The following is a 22,912-nucleotide window of genomic DNA, read 5'->3' as shown; positions in this document are numbered from 1 at the left end:
CCCAAACACGGGCTTTCGTTTATTTATCAGTGATGAAAGCGGAACCTTTTAGTCTCTTCTTCTATCCACGTGTCTTCAGGTTTCTTGGCAGCTGTGGCTTCACCTCCAGCCACCTTATGATGCTGAAAATGGATTAAAAAAAGCGATAAAGATCTCAACACCTCTAGGTGTTAAATAAACTTCTCCTTACAGAAATTACACAATCCATGCACGTGGATGTCTTATTACACAAATAGTCGTGTTCATTAGCAAGCTGTCATTAAAGCGATGCCATGTAAATCTGTTGCTTCGTTTCCCCGACAGCGAGTGTGTCATACGTACAGTAAACACCGGGAGACCCATCTTCACAGCTTCCTTCTCCTGCTTGGACAAAATCATCCTCCGACCTCCACCACTGAAATACACAAAACACAGTGGGGGGAGTCACACTAGTTTGAGGGGTCAAAGGTCAAACTTGTTCTTCCAGTTAAAATGAAAGTGAAGGATCCTCGTTAGCGGTTTCTACCTGGAGCTTCCCAACCCGGAGACTCGGTCCACGTCTTGTTCTTCCCCGTCTCCCTCCCTTCTACACACGTCCATCAAATCCTCCTTCGTTAGACCGGCTGGACGCTTCTGCACAGTTTTATGACCCCTGAAAAGAGAAAAGCAAGAAAAGTCTAATTACAAATATGAAAATATGGAAACTGGACACAAAAAGGACAGAATAAATGATAAAAGGATTGATGGATAGATTTATACATGAGTGGACTGAGATAAATAACAATAAATTCTGATGGCCAGATGGATGGATGGATGGATGGATGGAGGAGGTGTATAATGATTACAGATGGATGAAATGATGGAGTGGTGGATGGACAGATGGATGTTGTGATAGATAGCATGGTTTATGGATGTATGAACAGTAACATAAATCACACAAATGCCCAGTGCAGCCATCCTGGTGATGGACGGAGAAGTGGATGGATGGACGGACAGATGGAGAAGTGGACTGATGGATGGACTGGTGGATGGAGAAGTGAACTGATGGATAGATGGATGGATGGATGGATGGATGGATGGATGGATGGATGGATGAGTGAACTGATGGACACATCACATGAGAAGCTGTTATGAGAGCCATTATGAAAGCTCTCTCTCTCTCTCTCTCTCTATATGCACTTGTCCACTCCCCCTCCCTCTATCCCTCTACCCCCTTTCGCTCTCTCTCTCCATGCACTTGTCGACTCCCCCTCCTCTATCCCTCTACCCCATTCTCTCTCTCTCTCCATGCACTTGTCGACTCCCCCTCCCTCTACCCCCTTTCTCTCCATGCACTTGTCGACTCCCCCTCCTCTATCCCTCTACCCCCTTTCTCTCTCTCTCTCCATGCACTTGTCCACTCCCCCTCCCTCTATCCCTTTCGCTCTCTCTCCATGCACTTGTCAACTCCCCCTCCTCTATCCCTCTACCCCCTTTCTCTCTCTCTCTCTCTGTCTGTCTCTCTCTCTCCATGCACTTGTCCACTCCCCCTCCCTCTACCCCTTTCTCTCTCTCTCTCTCTCTCTCCATACACTTGTCCACTCCCCCTCCCTCTGTCTCTCTACCCCCTTTCTCTCTCTCTCTATACACTTGTCCACTCCCCCTCCCTCTGTCTCTACCCCCTTTCTCTCTCTCCATGCACTTGTCCACTCCCCCTCCCTCTGTCTCTCGACCACCTTTCTCTCTCTCTCTCCATGCACTTGTCCACTCCCCCTCCCTCTACCCCCTTTCTCTCTCTCTCCATGCACTTGTCCACTCCCCCTCCCTCTACCCCCTTTCCATGCACTTGTCCACTCCCCCTCCCTCTATCCCTCTACCCCTTTCGCTCTCTCTCTCCATGCACTTGTCGACTCCCCCTCCTCTATCCCTCTACCCCCTTTCTCTCTCTCTCTGTCTGTCTCTCTCTCTCTCCATGCACTTGTCCACTCCCCCTCCCTCTATCCCTCTACCCCCTTTCACTCTCTCTCTCCATGCACTTGTCCACTCCCCCTCCCTCTCCCCTTTCTCTCTCTCTTTCTCTCTCTCCATGCACTTGTCCACTCCCCCTCCCTCTGTCTCTCTACCCCTTTCTCTCTCTCTCCATACACTTGTCCACTCCCCCTCCCTCTGTCTCTCTACCCCTTTCTCTCTCTCTCTTTCCATGCACTTGTCCACTCCCCCTCCCTCTGTCTCTCTACCCCCTTTCTCTCTCTCTTTCTCTCTCCATGCACTTGTCCACTCCCCCTCCCTCTGTCTCTCTACCCCCTTTCTCTCTCTCTCTCTCTCTCTCTCTCTCTCATTGTGCGCATGCGTGAGTGAGTGGGTGGAGCTGCGGAGCGTGTGTGAGTGAGTGGTTTGGGTGCTTCACACCCTTTCTCTCTATTTTCTAACTTTTTCTTGGTATTTTTTTCTTTTCTTATGGTTGTTTTTTTTGTAGATTGTGGCTAGTGTAGTGTAGAGTTTGTTTTTTGAGTTTAGTTTTTCCTCCCAAGCTTGAGCGTCTGCTCCCCTGTGTCGGAAGCATGACGGCTTCAGGCGCGGAGAGGTTTGAAACTTTAACGCGGCAACACGGAATTAGGATCATTTCCTCTGATAGTGTAGAGGATTGCAGTTTGGCAATCGGGAAAATCATTGGGCATGAAAATATAGTGTCTGCCGCATGCATGAATAAAGCGGTTGTTGTGTTCCTTGCAAAGACTGAATTTGTAAACATTTTGGTTGAAAGAGGCATTGGAGTAAATGGTGAATTTATTCCTGTAACTCCGTTGGCAACACCTTCGAAGAAGGTTATTATTTCCAACATTCCGCCTTTTATAAAAGACGAAGTGTTGCTTGAATTATTATCTAGGCATGGCAAAGTTGTTTCATCAGTAAAAAAGATTGGAATAGCTAGCAAATCGCCACTCTTAAAACATGTCGTGTCCTTTCGGCGCTTTGTGTTTATGATTGTTGAGGGGAACCGTGACTTGGATTTGGCCATCAATATCAAGGTGGATGGTGTCAATTATGGTGTATATGCAACTACCCATATTATGAGATGTTTTGGCTGTGGGGAAACTGGACATATGGTACGTTCTTGTCCTAAAAAGCGACCAGAAAGTAACAATGATGCTGGACAGGCGTCTCAGAGTGACTTGCAAACTGAAGGAGGTGGTGAGGGGGCAGAAAATCCACCCGCGCCTCAAGTGCAAACTGAAGCTGAAACAGCTGATGTCGCACCCACTGATCCGGTAGTTTCAGCTGAATCAGTGAGTGAGCAAGTCAACATTGATGCAGAAATGAGTGAGGTTAATTCGCAAGAGAGTGAAGTTCTTACCCCAGTTGTGGCAGAAGATGGGTCGCTCACCTTTAACGATGAGGAGTTTAAAGTTCCCAATAAAAGGAAGGGGAAGGCGCGTCCCCGACGTCAGGCAAAGAAGAATAGTTTAATTGAACTACATTCCACTACTACTGATGCTGAAAGTGAGGGCGAGGTGTCTGACTGTAGTGTGCACTGCACCTTACGCCAAAGTGGTTATCCAAGTCGTTCCTATGATTTAAATGAAATCAAAATGTTTCTTGCGAAGACGAAGTTTATACGACATGTCCAAATCGATGAGTTTTTCCCTGACGTTGAGAAAGTGAAAACCTACATGGCAGATGGAGTTTTTGAAAACACTGAGGTCTATCGTTTAAAGAAAATTCTAACTAAGCTAAGAGCTTTGTTAGATCTCAATGATTAAAAACAGTCAAAAATTGCCTCAGCTAACTTACATAATGTTTAAGTTTTTCTTATTTTTCCAACTCATGAGTGAGTTGCATATTGCCTCACTAAATTTAAATGGTGCAAGGGACCGTGCTAAAAGAGCACTTTTTTTTTTTAATTATTCAAACAAAAGAAGATTGATGTTGGTTTTGCACAAGAAACCCACACTGATATAGGGAACAGTCTAGACTGGGAAAGAGAGTTTGAAGGTTTTCCCATTTTATGTCACAATAACTCCACTAGTGGAGGTGTTGCTATTCTTTTTTCAAAAAATTTTTACAGTATGCCTACCACTTATCAGTTTGAGGAAGTAGTCTGTGGAAGACTTCTAAAAGTAAAAGCTCAGGTTGAGAAAAAATGTTTTGTTTTTACATGTGTTTATGCTCCAACCAGGGCCATAGATAGAATGATTTTTTTGCAGACTCTAGAAGGCACCCTTAGAAATTGCGATTCTGATGATGTTTTAGTGTTGGGTGGGGATTTTAATTGCACTGCAAGTGGCCTGGACAGAAATCATGTTGAACCTCACATGCCATCTCAAAAAAAGACTTGCAGAGCTGATAAGCTCACATGATTTAGTTGACATATGGCGTAACTTCCATCATATGCAAAAACAGTATACATGGGTACATTCTTATGGCAACAGAATATCTTTGGTAAGATTAGACAGATTTTATGGTTTTAAACATCAACTGAGCTTTTATAGAGGTTGTTTTATTTTTCCAGTTGGGTTTTCAGATCATTGTATGGTTCTTAGCAAATTATATATTAATAACATTAAGCCTAAGAGTGCGTACTGGCATTTTAATTCTAGCCTTTTAAATGATGCCCATTTTAGAGAGGTTTTTACATTTTTTTGGAATGATTTTAGTCCTCTGAAGTCTTCTTTTCAGTCTGTTCAGCAGTGGTGGGATATGGCCAAAACCAAAATAAAACAACTATGTCAACAGTATACTTCCAATGTGACCAGAGACATAGCTCAAAATATTAAAATCTTGGAAAAGGATATAATGGAGCTCCAAGATTTAGTAGGCCAGTCAAGCGACCAGGATATTATAACAAAGTTGAATTTAAAAAAAAAAATAATGGCGGACTTACTAGATATCCCTGCTCAAGGTGCTTTGGTCAGATCACGGTTTCAAAATGCCGAACAGATGGATGCCTCGTCTAAGTTCTTTTTCAGTCTAGAGCGGAAGAATGGCCAAAAAAGGCTGCTGCATTCCTTAAAATCAGAGGACGGAGCACTCTTGACTGATAAAAGAGAAATTCGAAAGCGAGCGGTCAATTTTTATAAAGAACTTTTTAGGAGTGAACTACCCAGTGAGCAGGTTTTTAATCATGACTTTCTTGAGAATTTCCCAAAAGTGTCTAGTGAAGCCAATGTGAACCTCTGTAAGGCTTTGACCTTAGAGGAACTGCAGGAGGCTCTCCGAAGTATGGAGAGTGGCAAGACACCAGGCATAGATGGGTTGCCCATTGAATTCTACAAGTGTTTCTGGCCAGTCATTGGTGCAGATTTGCTGCTTGTATTGAACGATAGCTTGACTAGGGGAAAGTTGCCTCTTAGCTGTCGACGGGCAGTGATTACCTTGTTGCCAAAGAAAGGGGATCTCAGCGATATAAGATCATGGAGACCTGTCTCAGTCCTCTGTGCAGAGTATCGTCTGCTATCTAAATTGTTGGCCGGTAGACTGTCTAAGGTTTTGGGGGAGGTAATTCATCCTGACTAAACCTACTGTGTGCCAGGGAGGGTGATACATGACAATATTGCTTTTATAAGAGATATTTTAGAAATTGGGAATAACAAAAGTTGGATTTTGGCCTTATATTAGTTGACCAAGAAAAGGCCTTTGATCGCATTGAGCATGATTATTTAATTTGTGTTTTAGAAGCCTTTGGTTTTAGCCCTGGTTTTATTCACAAAATTAGAGCTTTGTACAGTGACATTGAAAGTATACTGAAAATAAATGGTGACTTGTGCGTTCCTTTTAAAGTAGGTAGGGGTATTAGACAAGGTTGTCCCTTGTCAGGTATGCTTTACTCTTTGGTCATTGAACCACTTCTGATTAAATTAAGGAGTAGTATCAATGGGCTTAAGTTTCCTAATTATGACTACAGTTTTAAGTTATCTGCTTGCGCAGATGATGTGGCCATACTTATAAGTAGCCAGGGGGAAGTTGATACCATGTTGCAAATTTTTAATAATTTTCAAGTATGTTCCTCTGCTAAGGTCAACTGGGGAAAAAGTGTAGCTCTGCAAATTGGCAAGTGGCCTAATGGTGCACCATCTCTTCCTGGCGGGTTATTATGGACAAAAGATGGTTTTAAGTACCTGGGTGTGTATTTGGGGAATGGATCTTTTATGCAAAAAAATTTTGATGGAATTGTTGAAAAGGTTAAAGGCCGCCTTGAAAAATGGAATTTTTTGGTGAAAAATGTGTCCTACAGAGGGCGCGTACTTGTTATCAATAACCTGGTAGCTTCCTCCCTCTGGCATCGCCTTGCGTGTGTTGACCCTCCTGTCCAGTTTTTATCAAAGATCCAGTCCATCTTATTAAATTTTTTTTGGGATAAGCTACATTGGGTTCCACAAAGTGTTATATACCTTCCAAAGGAGGAAGGGGGACATGGTCTGATACATCTACCAAGTCGGATGGCAGCCTTTCGCCTATGCTTTTTGCAGAGGTTTTTAAATGGGACGGTAAATACCAGCTGGAAAGCAGCGGCATCCATCATCCTTCAGTCTTTTGAGGGGCTGGGATTGGATAAGACTTTGTTCTGGATGAATCCTAAGTTAATGAACCTAAAAAACTTGCCTGTGTTTTATCGGAACCTTTTTAAGGTGTGGTCCTTATTTACAGTGATCAAGGATCAAAGCAACCGCTCTCTACACTGGACACTTCTGGAACCTTTGGTATATGGGTCTAGGATGGAGCTGTCTTCAGAAGGATGTCCCATCCGTAGGGAGATGCTCCTCAAGGCCAAGGTGACCACTCTTGGGGATTTAATCAGAGTTGCTGGACCTACTCTTTCCAATGCTGGGATGCTAGCTGCGCATTTAGGGGTGAAATCAGTTTGTCTCACTAACCAAGCTCTGGTGAAATGGAAATCTTTGCTGTCTGAAAATATAACAGAAATGTTGGCTGATTGCAGTATGGGGGTCATGGTTCCAAGTAATGATGACCAATTCCCAAATTGTTGTATTTCTGTAAATGGGTATGAATGTCCAGATGTGTTATATAAACCTGTGCTGTTTTTGGGGACAAGGTTACATTCTTCCAAGATGATGTACAGGATGTGTGTTTTAGCTTTGAATGTAAAGTCTCTTCAAACGAGGGTCGACACACCTTGGCGCAGTGTTCTTCAGGTTGAAGACAAGGTTAAACCAAATTGGAGGGCATTATACAAGTCACCATTAATTAAAAAGTGTGGGGATTTGCAGTGGCGTATATTGCATGGTGCAATAGCAGTCAATGCTTTTATTTCAGTTTTAAACCCTAATGTCAGTCATGATTGTCCATTCTGTGCAATGAGGGAAACTGTTTTTCATGCATTCATGCAGTGTGGGAGGCTGGGTGTTCTATTCTCAGTTTTAAAGACGTTGTTTGCTGCTTTTAATGAAGATTTTTCAATGACTACTTTTATTTTTGGTTTTAAATATTTTAAGAAGCATCGTCAGAAGTGTCAAGTACTGAATTTTCTAATTGGGCAGGCCAAGTTAGCCATATATGTCAGCAGAAGGAACAAGGTGAAATTGAGTCTGGATGAAAATTTGGTATTGAGATTTGCAATTCTCGTGAAGTCCAGGATTTTAATTGATTTTCATTTTTATAGGGAGATGAAAGATCTTGCTTCCTTTGAAAATGTATGGTGTCAGAACAGTGCCTTGTGTAAAATAAATGGGCAAGTTCTTTTATTTAGTGATATTTTTGAGGGACCAGCACGTCCCAGTTGAGCGTGACTACCTCATCTGATTAAGTTATTTTAATTTGTTTAAAAAGTGGGGGTGTAAAGACATCTGTTTTTGATTAAGAGATTTTGTAATAAAAAGCTTTTTAAAAGTCAAAAGTCTCTCTCCATGCACTTATCCACGCCCCCTCCCTCTGTCTCTCTACCCCCTTTCTCTCTCTTTCTCTCTCCATGCGCTTGTCCACTCACTCTACCCCCTTTCTCTCTCTATGCACATGGCCACTCCCCCTCCCTCTGTCTCTCTACCCCTTCTCTCTCTCTTTCTCTCTCTCCATGCACTTGTTCACGCCCCCACCCTCTGTCTCTCTTTCTCTCTCCATGCACTTGTCCACTCCCCCCCGTCTCTCTACCCCCCTCTGTCTCTCTACACCCTTTCTCTCTCTCCATGCACTTGTCCACTCCCCCTCCCTCTGTCTCTCTACCCCCTTTCTTTCTCTCTTTCTCTCTCTATGCACTTGTCCACTCCTCCTCCCTCTGTCTCTCTACCCCCTTTCTCTTTCTCTCTCTCCATGCACTTGTCCACTCCTGCTCCCTCTGTCTCTCTACCCCCCGTCTCTCTACCACCGTCTCTCTACCCCCCTCCCTCTGTCTCTCTACCCCCTCCCTCTGTCTCTCTACCCCCCTCTATCTCTCTACCCTCTGTCTCTATCCCCCCTCCCCCTGTCTCTCGACCCCCCCTCCCCCTGTCTCTCGAACCCCCCTCCCTCTACCCCCCTCCCCCTGTCTCTCTACCCCCTCCCTCTGTCTCTCTAGCCCCCGTCTCTCGAACCCCCCCTCCCTCTGTCTCTCTACCCCCTCTCCCCCCTTCTCTCTACCCCTCCCTCTGTCTCTCTACCCCTCCCTCTGTCTCTCTACCCCCCGTCTCTCTACCCCCGTCTCTCTACCCCACCTCCCTCTGTCTCTGTACCACCCCTCCCTCTGTCTTTCTACCCCCCCGTCTCTCTACCCCCTCTCTCTACCCCCTCCCTCTGTCTTTCTACCCCCCTCCCCCCATCTCTCTGCCCCCCCATCTCTCTACCCACCCGTGTCTCTACCCACCCGTCTCTCTACCCCTCTGTCTCTCTAGACCACCTCCCTCTCTCTCTAGCCACCTTCCTCTGTCTCTCTAGCCCCATCCCTCCAACTCTCTACCCCGCTCCCTCCGTCTCTCTACCCCCCTCCCTCTGTCTTTCTACCCCCACTCTGTCTCTCTACTCCCTCTATCTCTCTCCACTCCCTCTGTCTCTCTACCCCCCTCCTGTCTCTCTACCCCCCACCCTCTGTCTCTCTCCCCTCTCTCTGTCTCTCTACCCTCCCATCTCTCTACCCCCCCATCTCTCTACTCCCTCCGTCTCTATACCCCCCACCGTCTCTCTACCCCCCTCCCCCCGTCTCTCTACCCCCTCCCTCCATCTTTCTACCCCCACCTCTGTCTCTCTACAGCCCCCGTCTCTCTACCCCCGCTCGGTCTCTCTATCACCTCCCTCTGTCTCTTTACCCCCCCATCTCTCGACCCCCCATCTCTATTCCCACCCCACCTGTCTCTCTACCCCCCCGTCTCTCTACCCCTCCCTCCATCTCTCTACACCCTCCCTCCATCTTTCTACCCCCACCTCTGTCTCTCTACTCCCTCTGTCTCTCTACCCCCCCTCCCTCTGTATCTCTACCCCCGCTCCCTATGTCTCTCTACCACCTGTCTCTCTACCCCCTCCCTCCGTCTCTCTACCCCCTTGCTCCGTCTCTCTAGCCCCCCTCCCCCTGTCTCTCTAGCCCCCCTCCCTCTGTCTCTCTACTCCCCCCTCTGTCTCTCTACTCCCCCCTCTGTCTCTCTACTCCCCCCTCTGTCTGTCTACTCCCCCCTCTGTCTCTCTACTCCCCCCTCCGTCTCTCTACCCTCCTCTGTCTCTCTACCCCCCTCTGTCTCTCTACCCCACTCTGTCTCTCTGCCCCCACTCTGTCTCTCTGCCCCCACTCTGTCTCTCTGCCCCCTCCCTCAGTCTCTCTCCCCTGCCTCTGTCTCTCTTCCCTCCCTCTGTCTCTCTTCCCTCTCTCCATCTCTCTACACCCTCCCTCCATCTTTCTACCCCCACCTCTGTCTCTCTAACCCCCCTCCCTTTGTCTCTCTACTCCCCCCTCTGTCTCTCTACTCCCCTCTGCGTCTCTCTACTCCCCCCTCCGTCTCTCTACCCCCGCTCTGTCTCTCTCCCCCCCATCCTCTGTCACTCTCCCCTCCCTCCATCTCTCTACACCCTCCCTCCATCTTTCTACCCCCACCTCTGTCTCTCTCCCCTCTCTCTGTCTCTCTACCCCCGCTCCCTCTGTCTCTCTACGCCCCCTCCCTCTGTCTATCTCCCCTCCCTCCCTCTGTCTCTCTACCCCCATCCCTCTGTCTCTCTCCCCTCCCTCTGTCTCTCTACCCCCCCTCCCTCCGTCTCTCTACCCCCCCTCCCTCCGTCTCTCTACCCCCCCTCCCTCCGTCTCTCTACCCCCCCTCCCTCCGTCTCTCTACCCACCTCCCTCCGTCTCTCTACCCCCTTCCTCTGTCTCTCTAGCCCCCCTCCCTCTGTCTCTCTAGCCACCCTCCCCCTGTCTCTCTACCCCGTCTCTCGAACCCCCCTCCCTCTGTCTCGCTACCCCCACCGTCTCTCAACCCCCCCGTCTCTCTACCCCCCCTCTCTCTGTCTCTCTAGCCCCTCTGTCTCTCTACCCCCCGTCGTCTCTCTACCCCCCCGTCGTCTCTCTACCCCCCTCCCTCTGTCTCTCTACCCCCCTCCCTCTGTCTCTCTACCCCCGTATCTCTACCCCCGTATCTCTACCCCCCGTCTCTCTACCCCCTCCTCCCTCTGTCTCTCTACCCCCCTCTGTCTCTCTACCCCCCTCTGTCTCTCTACCCCCGTCTCTCGAATCCCCCTGCCTCTGTCTCTCTACCCGCCGTCTCTCTACCCCCCTCCGTCTCTCTACCCCCCTCCCTCTGTCTTTCTACCCCCCTCCCTCTGTCTCTCTACTCCCTCTGTCTCTCTCCACTCCCTCTGTCTCTCTCCACTCCCTCTGTCTCTCTACCCCCACTCCTGTCTCTCTACCCCCTCCCTCTGTCTCTCTCCCCTCTCTCTGTCTGTCTACCCCCCTCCATCTCTCTACCCCCCCGTCTCTCTCCACTCCCTCTGTCTCTCTCCACTCCCTCTGTCTCTCTAACCCCCCTCCCTTTGTCTCTCTACTCCCCCCTCTGTCTCTCTACTCCCCTCTGCGTCTCTCTACTCCCCCCTCCGTCTCTCTACCCCCGCTCTGTCCTCTCCCCCCCACCCTCTGTCACTCTCCCCTCCCTCCATCTCTCTACACCCTCCCTCCATCTTTCTACCCCCACCTCTGTCTCTCTCCCCTCTCTCTGTCTCTCTACCCCCGCTCCCTCTGTCTCTCTACGCCCCCTCCCTCTGTCTATCTCCCCTCCCTCCCTCTGTCTCTCTACCCCCATCCCTCTGTCTCTCTCCCCTCCCTCTGTCTCTCTACCACCCCTCCCTCTGTCTCTCTACCACCCCTCCCTCCGTCTCTCTACCCCCCCTCCCTCCATCTCTCTACCCCCCCTCCCTCCGTCTCTCTACCCCCCCTCCCTCCGTCTCTCTACCCACCTCCCTCCGTCTCTCTACCCCCTTCCTCTGTCTCTCTAGCCCCCCTCCCTCTGTCTCTCTAGCCACCCTCCCCCTGTCTCTCTACCCCGTCTCTCGAACCCCCCTCCCTCTGTCTCGCTACCCCACCGTCTCTCAACCCCCCGTCTCTCTACCCCCCCTCTCTCTGTCTCTCTAGCCCCTCTGTCTCTCTACCCCCCGTCGTCTCTCTACCCCCCCGTCGTCTCTCTACCCCCCTCCCTCTGTCTCTCTACCCCCCTCCCTCTGTCTCTCTACCCCCGTATCTCTACCCCCGTATCTCTACCCCCCGTCTCTCTACCCCCTCCTCCCTCTGTCTCTCTACCCCCCTCTGTCTCTCTACCCCCCTCTGTCTCTCTACCCCCGTCTCTCGAATCCCCCTGCCTCTGTCTCTCTACCCGCCGTCTCTCTACCCCCCCTCCGTCTCTCTACCCCCCTCCCTCTGTCTTTCTACCCCCCTCCCTCTGTCTCTCTACTCCCTCTGTCTCTCTCCACTCCCTCTGTCTCTCTCCACTCCCTCTGTCTCTCTACCCCCACTCCTGTCTCTCTACCCCCTCCCTCTGTCTCTCTCCCCTCTCTCTGTCTGTCTACCCCCCTCCATCTCTCTACCCCCCCTGTCTCTCTCCACTCCCTCTGTCTCTCTCCACTCCCTCTGTCTCTCTACCCCCACTCCTGTCTCTCTACCCCCTCCCTCTGTCTCTCTCCCCTCTCTCTGTCTGTCTACCCCCCTCCATCTCTCTACCCCCCCGTCTCTCTACCCCCCTCCATCTCTCTACCCCCCTCCCCCGTCTCTCTACCCCTCCCTCCGTCTCTCTACCCCTCCCTCCATCTTTCTACCCCCACCTCTGTCTCTCTACTGCCCCCGTCTCTCTACCCCCGCTCTGTCTCTCTACCAACTCCCTCTGTCTCTTTACCCCCCGTCTCTCGACCCCCCATCTCTATACCCACCCCACCTGTCTCTCTACCCCCCGTCTCTCTACCCCCCCTCTGTCTCTCTACCCCCCTCCATCTCTCTACCCCCCCGTCTCTCTACCCCCCTCCATCTCTCTACCCCCTCCCCCGTCTCTCTACCCCTCCCTCCGTCTCTCTACCCCTCCCTCCATCTTTCTACCCCCACCTCTGTCTCTCTACTGCCCCTGTCTCTCTACCCCCGCTCTGTCTCTCTACCAACTCCCTCTGTCTCTTTACCCCCCATCTCTCGACCCCCCATCTCTATACCCACCCCACCTGTCTCTCTACCCCCCATCTCTCTACCCCTCCCTCGGTCTCTCTCCCCTCCCTCCATCTCTTTACACCCTCCCTCCATCTTTCTACCCCCACCTCTGTCTCTCTACACCCTCCCTCCGTCTCTCTACACCCTCCCTCCGTCTCTCTACCCCATCCCTCTGTCTCTCTACCCCCATCCCTCTGTCTCTCTACCTCCCCACCCTGTCTCGCTACCCCTGCATCTCCACCCCCCCTCCCCCCTGTCTCTCTACCCCCCTCTGTCTCTCTACCCCCCCTCCCTCCGTCTCTCTACCCCATCCCTCTGTCTCTCTACCCCATCCCTCTGTCTCTCTACCTCCCCACCCTCTGTCTCTCTACCTCCCCACCCTCTGTCTCTCTACCCCTGCATCTCCACCCCCCTCCCCCTGTCTATCTACGCCCCTCTGTATCTCTACCCCCCTCTGTATCTCTACCCCCCTCTGTCTATCTACCCCACATCTCTCTACCCCCCCTCCCTCTGTCTCTCTACCCCCCCCCTCCCTCTGTCTCTCTACCCCCCTCCCTCTGTCTCTCTACCCCCCTCCCTCTGTCTCTCTACCCCCCCTCCCTCTGTCTCTCTAGCCCCCCTCCCCCTGTCTCTCTAGCCCCCTCCCCCTGTCTCTCTAGCCCCCCTCCCCCTGTCTCTCTAGCCCCCCTCCCCCTGTCTCTCTAGCCCCCCAACCCCTGTCTCTCTAGCCCCCCTCCCCCTGTCTCTCTAGCCCCCCTCCCTCTGTCTCGCTACCCCCCTCTCCCCCGTCTCTCTACCCCCTGTCTCTCTATCCCCCCTGTCTCTCTATCCCCCCTCCCTCTGTCTCTCTAGCCCCTCTGTCTCTCTAGCCCCCCACCTCTGTCTCTCTATCCCCCCTACCTGTCTCTCTACCCCCCCTCCCTCTGTCTCTCTACCCCCTCCCTCCATCTCTCTACCCCGCTCCCTCCGTCTCCCTACCCCCCTCCCTCTGTCTTTCTACCCCCCCTCTGTCTCTCTACTCCCTCTATCTTTCTCCACTCCCTCTGTCTCTCTACCCAACCTCCTGTCTCTCTACCCCTCACCCTCTGTCTCTCTCCCCTCTCTCTACCCCCCCATCTCTCTACCCCCTGTCTCTCTACCCCCCTCCGTCTCTCTACCCCCCTCCCCCATCTCTCTACCCCCTCCCTCCGTCTCTCTACCCCCTCCCTCCATCTTTCTACCCCCACCTCTGTCTCTCTACAGCCCCCATCTATCTACCCCCGCTCTGTCTCTCTACCCCCCTCCCCCGTCTCTCTACCCCCTCCCTCCGTCTCTCTACCCCCTCCCTCCATTTCTACCCCCACCTCTGTCTCTCTACAGCCCCCATCTCTCTACCCCCGCTCTGTCTCTCTACCACCTCCCTCTGTCTCTTTACCCCCCCGTCTCTCGACCCCCCATCTCTATTCCCACCCCACCTGTCTCTCTACCCCTCCCTCTGTTTCTCTCCCCTCCCTCCATCTCTCTACACCCTCCCTCCATCTTTCTACCCCCACCTCTGTCTCTCTACTCCCTCCATCTCTCTACCCCGCTCCCTCCGTCTCTCTACCCCCCTCCCTCTGTCTTTCTACCCCCACTCTGTCTCTCTACTCCCTCTATCTCTCTCCACTCCCTCTGTCTCTCTACCCCCCCTCCTGTCTCTCTACCCCCCACCCTCTGTCTCTCTCCCCTCTCTCTGTCTCTCTACCCTCCCATCTCTCTACCCCCCATCTCTCTACTCCCTCCGTCTCTATACCCCCCACCGTCTCTCTACCCCCCTCCCCCCGTCTCTCTACCCCCTCCCTCCGTCTCTCTACCCCCTCCCTCCGTCTCTCTACAGCCCCCGTCTCTCTACCCCCGCTCAGTCTCTCTATCACCTCCCTCTGTCTCTTTACCCCCCCATCTCTCGACCCCCCATCTCTATTCCCACCCCACCTGTCTCTCTACCCCCCCATCTCTCTACCCCTCCCTCCATCTCTCTACACCCTCCCTCCATCTTTCTACCCCCACCTCTGTCTCTCTACTCCCTCTGTCTCTCTACCCCCCCCTCCCTCTGTATCTCTACCCCCGCTCCCTCTGTCTCTCTACCACCTGTCTCTCTACCCCCCTCCCTCCGTCTCTCTACCCACCTCCCCCTGTCTCTCTAGCCCCCCTCCCTCTGTCTCTCTAACCCCCCTGTCTCTCTACTCCCCACTCTGTCTCTCTACTCCCCCCTCTGTCTCTCTACTCCCCCCTCCATCTCTCTACCCCCCTCTGTCTCTCTACCCCCACTCTGTCTCTCTACCCCCACTCTGTCTCTCTGCCCCCTCCCTCAGTCTCTCTCCCCTGCCTCTGTCTCTCTTCCCTCCCTCTGTCTCTCTTCCCTCCCTCCGTCTCTCTACACCCTCCCTCCATCTTTCTACCCCCACCTCTGTCTCTCTAACCCCCCTCCCTTTGTCTCTCTACTCCCCCCTCTGTCTCTCTACTCCCCTCTGCGTCTCTCTACTCCCCCCTCCGTCTCTCTACCCCCGCTCTGTCTCTCTCCCCCCCACCCTCTGTCACTCTCCCCTCCCTCCATCTCTCTACACCCTCCCTCCATCTTTCTACCCCCACCTCTGTCTCTCTCCCCTCTCTCTGTCTCTCTACCCCCGCTCCCTCTGTCTCTCTACGCCCCCTCCCTCTGTCTATCTCCCCTCCCTCCCTCTGTCTCTCTACCCCCATCCCTCTGTCTCTCTCCCCTCCCTCTGTCTCTCTACCACCCCTCCCTCTGTCTCTCTACCACCACTCCCTCCGTCTCTCTACCCCCCTCCCTCCGTCTCTCTACCCCCCCTCCCTCCGTCTCTCTACCCCCCCTCCCTCCGTCTCTCTACCCACCTCCCTCTGTCTCTCTACCCCCTTCCTCTGTCTCTCTACCCCCCCTCCCTCCGTCTCTCTACCCACCTCCCTCTGTCTCTCTACCCCCTTCCTCTGTCTCTCTAGCCCCCCTCCCTCTGTCTCTCTAGCCCCCCTCCCCCTGTCTCTCTACCCCGTCTCTCGAACCCCCCTCCCTCTGTCTCGCTACCCCACCGTCTCTCAACCCCCCCGTCTCTCTACCCCCCCTCTCACTGTCTCTCTAGCCCCTCTGTCTCTCTACCCCCCGTCGTCTCTCTACCCCCCTCCCTCTGTCTCTCTACCCCCCGTCTCTCTACCCCCTCCTCCCTCTGTCTCTCTACCCCCCTCTGTCTCTCTACCCCTGTCTCTCGAATCCCCCTGCCTCTGTCTCTCTACCCGCCGTCTCTCTACCCCCCCTCCGTCTCTCTACCCCCCTCCCTCTGTCTTTCTACCCCCCTCCCTCTGTCTCTCTACTCCCTCTGTCTCTCTCCACTCCCTCTGTCTCTCTCCACTCCCTCTGTCTCTCTACCCCCACTCCTGTCTCTCTACCCCCTCCCTCTGTCTCTCTCCCCTCTCTGTCTGTCTACCCCCCTCCATCTCTCTACCCCCCCGTCTCTCTACCCCCCTCCATCTCTCTACCCCCTCCCCCCGTCTCTCTACCCCTCCCTCCGTCTCTCTACCCCTCCCTCCATCTTTCTACCCCCACCTCTGTCTCTCTACTGCCCCCGTCTCTCTACCCCCGCTCTGTCTCTCTACCAACTCCCTCTGTCTCTTTACCCCCCGTCTCTCGACCCCCCATCTCTATACCCACCCCACCTGTCTCTCTACCCCCCGTCTCTCTACCCCCCCTCTGTCTCTCTACCCCCCTCCATCTCTCTACCCCCCCGTCTCTCTACCCCCCTCCATCTCTCTACCCCCTCCCCCCGTCTCTCTACCCCTCCCTCCGTCTCTCTACCCCTCCCTCCATCTTTCTACCCCCACCTCTGTCTCTCTACTGCCCCTGTCTCTCTACCCCCGCTCTGTCTCTCTACCAACTCCCTCTGTCTCTTTACCCCCCGTCTCTCGACCCCCCATCTCTATACCCACCCCACCTGTCTCTCTACCCCCCATCTCTCTACCCCTCCCTCGGTCTCTCTCCCCTCCCTCCATCTCTTTACACCCTCCCTCCATCTTTCTACCCCCACCTCTGTCTCTCTACCCCCTCCCTCTGTCTCTCTACACCCTCCCTCCGTCTCTCTACACCCTCCCTCCGTCTCTCTACACCCTCCCTCCGTCTCTCTACCCCATCCCTCTGTCTCTCTACCCCATCCCTCTGTCTCTCTACCTCCCCACCCTGTCTCTCTACCCCTGCATCTCCACCCCCCCTCCCCCCTGTCTCTCTACCCCCCTCTGTCTCTCTACCCCCCCTCCCTCCGTCTCTCTACCCCATCCCTCTGTCTCTCTACCCCATCCCTCTGTCTCTCTACCTCCCCACCCTCTGTCTCTCTACCCCTGCATCTCCACCCCCCTCCCCCTGTCTATCTACCCCCCTCTGTATCTCTACCACCCTCTGTATCTCTACCCCCCTCTGTCTATCTACCCCACATCTCTCTACCCCCTCCCTCTGTCTCTCTACCCCCCCTCCCTCTGTCTCTCTACCCCCCCTTCCTCTGTCTCTCTACCCCCCCTCCCTCTGTCTCTCTACCCCCCCTCCCTCTGTCTCTCTACCCCCTCCCTCTGTCTCTCTACCCCCTCCCTCTGTCTCTCTACCCCCCCTCCCTCTGTCTCTCTAGCCCCCCTCCCCCTGTCTCTCTAGCCCCCCTCCCCCTGTCTCTCTAGCCCCCCAACCCCTGTCTCTCTAGCCCCCCTCCCCCTGTCTCTCTAGCCCCCCTCCCTCTGTCTCGCTACCCCCCTCTCCCCCGTCTCTCTACCCCCTGTCTCTCTATCCCCCCTCCCTCTGTCTCTCTAGCCCCTCTGTCTCTCTAGCCCCCCACCTCTGTCTCTCTATCCCCCCTACCTGTCTCTCTACCCCCCCTCCCTCTGTCTCTCTACCACCTCCCTCCATCTCTCTACCCCGCTCCCTCCGTCTCCCTACCCCCTCCCTCTGTCTTTCTACCCCCCCTCTGTCTCTCTACTCCCTCTATCTTTCTCCACTCCCTCTGTCTCTCTACCCAACCTCCTGTCTCTCTACCCCTCACCCTCTGTCTCTCTCCCCTCTCTCTACCCCCCCATCTCTCTACCCCCTGTCTCTCTACCCCCCTCCGTCTCTCTACCCCCTCCCCCATCTCTCTACCCCCTCCCTCCGTCTCTCTACCCCCTCCCTCCATCTTTCTACCCCCACCTCTGTCTCTCTACAGCCCCCATCTATCTACCCCCGCTCTGTCTCTCTACCCCCCTCCCCCGTCTCTCTACCCCCTCCCTCCGTCTCTCTACCCCCTCCCTCCATTTCTACCCCCACCTCTGTCTCTCTACAGCCCCCATCTCTCTACCCCCGCTCTGTCTCTCTACCACCTCCCTCTGTCTCTTTACCCCCCCGTCTCTCGACCCCCCCATCTCTATTCCCACCCCACCTGTCTCTCTACCCCTCCCTCTGTTTCTCTCCCCTCCCTCCATCTCTCTACACCCTCCCTCTATCTTTCTACCCCCACCTCTGTCTCTCTACTCCCACCATCTCTCTACCCCACTCCCTCCGTCTCTCTACCCCCCTCCCTCTGTCTTTCTACCCCCACTCTGTCTCTCTACTCCCTCTATCTCTCTCCACTCCCTCTGTCTCTCTACCCCCCCTCCTGTCTCTCTACCCCCCACCCTCTGTCTCTCTCCCCTCTCTCTGTCTCTCTACCCTCCCATCTCTCTACCCCCCCATCTCTCTACTCCCTCCATCTCTATACCCCCCACCGTCTCTCTACCCCCCTCCCCCCGTCCCTCTACCCCCTCCCTCCGTCTCTCTACCCCCTCCCTCCATCTTTCTACCCCCACCTCTGTCTCTCTACAGCCCCCGTCTCTCTACCCCCGCTCGGTCTCTCTATCACCTCCCTCTGTCTCTTTACCCCCCCATCTCTCGACCCCCCATCTCTATTCCCACCCCACCTGTCTCTCTACCCCCCCGTCTCTCTACCCCTCCCTCCATCTCTCTACACCTTCCCTCCATCTTTCTACCCCCACCTCTGTCTCTCTACTCCCTCTGTCTCTCTACCCCCCCCTCCCTCTGTATCTCTACCCCCGCTCCCTTTGTCTCTCTACCACCCGTCTCTCTACCCCCCTCCCTCCGTCTCTCTACCCCCTTCCTCCGTCTCTCTAGCCCCCCTCACCCTGTCTCTCTAGCCCCCCTCCCTCTGTCTCTCTAACCCCCCTGTCTCTCTACTCCCCCCTCTGTCTCTCTACTCCCCGCTCTGTCTCTCTACTCCCCCACTCTGTCTCTCTACTCCCCCCTCTGTCTCTCTACCCCCCTCTGTCTCTCTTCCCCCACTCTGTCTCTCTTCCCTCCCTCTGTCTCTCTTCCCTCCCTCCATCTCTCTACACCCTCCCTCCATCTTTCTACCCCCACCTCTGTCTCTCTAACCCCCCTCCCTTTGTCTCTCTACTCCCCCCTCTGTCTCTCTACTCCCCCCTCTGCGTCTCTCTACTCCCCCCTCCGTCTCTCTACCCCCGCTCTGTCTCTCTCCCCCCCACCCTCTGTCACTCTCCCCTCCCTCCATCTCTCTACACCCTCCCTCCATCTTTCTACCCCCACCTCTGTCTCTCTCCCCTCTCTCTGTCTCTCTACCCCCGCTCCCTCTGTCTCTCTACGCCCCCTCCCTCTGTCTATCTCCCCTCCCTCCCTCTGTCTCTCTACCCCCATCCCTCTGTCTCTCTCCCCTCCCTCTGTCTCTCTACCTCCCCTCCCTCTGTCTCTCTACCCCCCTCCCTCCGTCTCTCTACCCCCCTCCCTCCGTCTCTCTACCCCCCTCCCTCCGTCTCTCTACCCCCCTCCCTCCGTCTCTCTACCCCCCCTCCCTCCGTCTCTCTACCCCCCCCCTCCGTCTCTCTACCCACCTCCCTCTGTCTCTCTACCCCCTTCCTCTGTCTCTCTAGCCCCCCTCCCTCTGTCTCTCTAGCCCCCCTCCCCCTGTCTCGCTACCCCACCGTCTCTCAACCCCCCCGTCTCTCTACCCCCCCTCTCTCTGTCTCTCTAGCCCCTCTGTCTCTCTACCCCCCGTCGTCTCTCTACCCCCCCGTCGTCTCTCTACCCCCTCCCTCTGTCTCTCTACCCCCGTATCTCTACCCCCGTATCTCTACCCCCGTATCTCTACCCCCCGTCTCTCTACCCCCTCCTCCCTCTGTCTCTCTACCCCCCTCTGTCTCTCTACCCCCCCCTGTCTCTCTACCCCCCTCTGTCTCTCTACCCCCGTCTCTCGAATCCCCCTCCCTCTGTCTCGCTACCCCCTCTCCCCCCTCTCTCTACCCCCCGTCTCTCTCTATCCCCCCCTCGCTCTGTCTAACTAGCCCCTCTGTCTCTCTATCCCCTCTGTTCTCTAGCCCCTCTGTCTCTCTATCCCCCCTGCCTCTGTCTCTCTACCCGCCGTCTCTCTACCCCCCCTCCGTCTCTCTACCCCCTCCCTCTGTCTTTCTACCCCCCTCCCTGTCTCTCTACTCCCTCTATCTCTCTCCACTCCCTCTGTCTCTCTACCCCCTCCCTCTGTCTCTCTCCCCTCTCTCTGTCTGTCTACCCCCCTCCATCTCTCTACCCCCCTGTCTCTCTACCCCCCTCCATCTCTCTACCCCCCTCCCCCCGTCTCTCTACCCCTCCCTCCGTCTCTCTACCCCTCCCTCCATCTTTCTACCCCCACCTCTGTCTCTCTACTGCCCCCGTCTCTCTACCCCCGCTCTGTCTCTCTACCAACTCCCTCTGTCTCTTTACCCCCCGTCTCTCGACCCCCCATCTCTATACCCACCCCACCTGTCTCTCTACCCCCCATCTCTCTACCCCTCCCTCTGTCTCTCTCCCCTCCCTCCATCTCTTTACACCCTCCCTCCATCTTTCTACCCCCACCTCTGTCTCTCTACCCCCTCCCTCTGTCTCTCTACACCCTCCCTCCGTCTCTCTACACCCTCCCTCCGTCTCTGTACCCCCATCCCTCTGTCTCTCTACCTCCCCACCCTCTGTCTCTCTACCCCTGCATCTCCACCCCCCTCCCCCTGTCTATCTACCCCCCTCTGTATCTCTACCCCCCTCTGTATCTCTACCCCCCTCTGTCTATCTACCCCCCATCTCTCTACCCCTCCCTCTGTCTCTCTACCCCCTCCCTCTGTCTCTCTACCCCCCTCCCTCTGTCTCTCTACCCCCCCTCCCTCTGTCTCTCTATCCCCCCTCCCTCTGTCTCTCTAGCCCCCCTCCCCCTGTCTCTCTAGCCCCCCTCCCCCTGTCTCTCTAGCCCCCCAACCCCTGTCTCTCTAGCCCCCCTCCCCCTGTCTCTCTAGCCCCCCTCCCTCTGTCTCGCTAACCTCTCTCCCCCGTCTCTCTACCCCCTGTCTCTCTATCCCCCCGTCTCTCTATCCCCCCTCGCTCTGTCTCTCTAGCCCCTCTGTCTCTCTAGCCCCCCACCTCTGTCTCTCTATCCCCCCTACCTGTCTCTCTACCCCCCCTCCCTCTGTCTCTCTACCCCCCCTCCCTCCATCTCTCTACCCCGCTCCCTCCGTCTCCCTACCCCCCTCCCTCTGTCTTTCTACCCCCCCTCTGTCTCTCTACTCCCTCTATCTTTCTCCACTCCCTCTGTCTCTCTACCCCCCTCCTGTCTCTCTACCCCTCACCCTCTGTCTCTCTCCCCTCTCTCTACCCCCCCATCTCTCTACCCCCTGTCTCTCTACCCCCCTCCGTCTCTCTACCCCCCTCCCCCATCTCTCTACCCCCTCCCTCCGTCTCTCTACCCCCTCCCTCCATCTTTCTACCCCCACCTCTGTCTCTCTACAGCCCCCATCTATCTACCCCCGCTCTGTCTCTCTACCCCCCTCCCTCTGTCTCTCTACCCCCCCTCTGTCTCTCTACCCCCCTCCACCCGTCTCTCTACCCCCTCCCTCCGTCTCTCTACCCCCTCCCTCCATTTTCTACCCCCACCTCTGTCTCTCTAAAGCCCCCATCTCTCTACCCCCGCTCTGTCTCTCTACCACCTCCCTCTGTCTCTTTACCCCCCCGTCTCTCGACCCCCCATCTCTATTCCCACCCCACCTGTCTCTCTACCTCCCCTCCCTCCATCTCTCTACACCCTCCCTCCATCTTTCTACCCCCACCTCTGTCTCTCTACTCCCTCCATCTCTCTACCCCGCTCCCTCCGTCTCTCTACCCCCTCCCTCTGTCTTTCTACCCCCACTCTGTCTCTCTACTCCCTCTATCTCTCTCCACTCCCTCTGTCTCTCTACCCCCCCTCCTGTCTCTCTACCCCCCACCCTCTGTCTCTCTACCCTCCCATCTCTCTACCCCCCCATCTCTCTACTCCCTCCGTCTCTATACCCCCCACCGTCTCTCTACCCCCCTCCCCCCGTCTCTCTACCCCCTCCCTCCGTCTCTCTACCCCCTCCCTCCATCTTTCTACCCCCACCTCTGTCTCTCTACAGCCCCCATCTCTCTACCCCCGCTCTGTCTCTCTACCACCTCCCTCTGTCTCTTTACCCCCCCATCTCTCGACCCCCCATCTCTATTCCCACCCCACCTGTCTCTCTACCCCCCCGTCTCTCTACCCCTCCCTCCATCTCTCTACACCCTCCCTCCATCTTTCTACCCCCACCTCTGTCTCTCTACTCCCTCTGTCTCTCTACCCCCCTCCCTCTGTATCTCTACCCCCGCTCCCTCTGTCTCTCTACCACCCGTCTCTCTACCCCCCTCCCTCCGTCTCTCTACCCCCTTCCTCTGTCTCTCTAGCCCCCCTCCCCTGTCTCTCTAGCCCCTCTGTCTCTCTAACCCCCCTGTCTCTCTACTCCCCCCCCTGTCTCTCTACTCCCCCCTCTGTCTCTCTACTCCCCCCTCTGTCTCTCCACTCCCCCCTCTGTCTCTCCACTCCCCCCTCTGTCTCTCCACTCCCCCCTCTGTCTCTCCACTCCCCCCTCTGTCTCTCCACTCCCCCCTCTGTCTCTCCACTCCCCTCTGTCACTCTACCCCCCTCTGTCTCTCTACCCCCACTCTGTCTCTCTGCCCCCTCCCTCAGTCTCTCTACCCTGCCTCTGTCTCTCTTCCCTCCCTCTGTCTCTCTTCCCTCCCTCTGTCTCTCTACACCCTCCCTCCATCTTTCTACCCCCACCTCTGTCTCTCCAACCCCCCTCCCTCTGTCTCTCTACTCCCCCCTCTGTCTCTCTACTCCCCTCTGCGTCTCTCTACTCCCCCCTCCGTCTCTCTACCCCCGCTCTGTCTCTCTCCCCCCCACCCTCTGTCACTCTCCCCTCCTTCCATCTCTCTACACCCTCCCTCCATCTTTCTACCCCCACCTGTCTCTCTCCCCTCTCTCTGTCTCTCTACCCCCGCTCCCTCTGTCTCTCTACGCCCCCTCCCTCTGAATATCT

General features: G+C 55.1%; 1 protein-coding gene across 1 annotated transcript in view; it reads right to left on the bottom strand.

The window, feature by feature from the left end:
• c1h1orf35 (chromosome 1 C1orf35 homolog) overlaps positions 1-22,912 on the bottom strand; it is a 102,095-nt gene that overhangs the window by 2,837 nt on the left and 76,346 nt on the right. Inside the window, exons 3-5 of the mRNA XM_060916520.1 lie at positions 506-631; positions 322-394; positions 46-122 (exon numbers count right to left, since the gene is read on the bottom strand). Coding sequence (XP_060772503.1) covers positions 46-122; positions 322-394; positions 506-631 — 276 coding nt within the window. The remainder of the gene's footprint in view (positions 1-45; positions 123-321; positions 395-505; positions 632-22,912) is intronic.

This window comes from Neoarius graeffei, chromosome 1, assembly GCF_027579695.1.
Source record: "Neoarius graeffei isolate fNeoGra1 chromosome 1, fNeoGra1.pri, whole genome shotgun sequence".
Lineage (NCBI taxonomy): Eukaryota > Metazoa > Chordata > Actinopteri > Siluriformes > Ariidae > Neoarius > Neoarius graeffei.
This window is presented reverse-complemented; position numbering and strand designations above follow the sequence as displayed.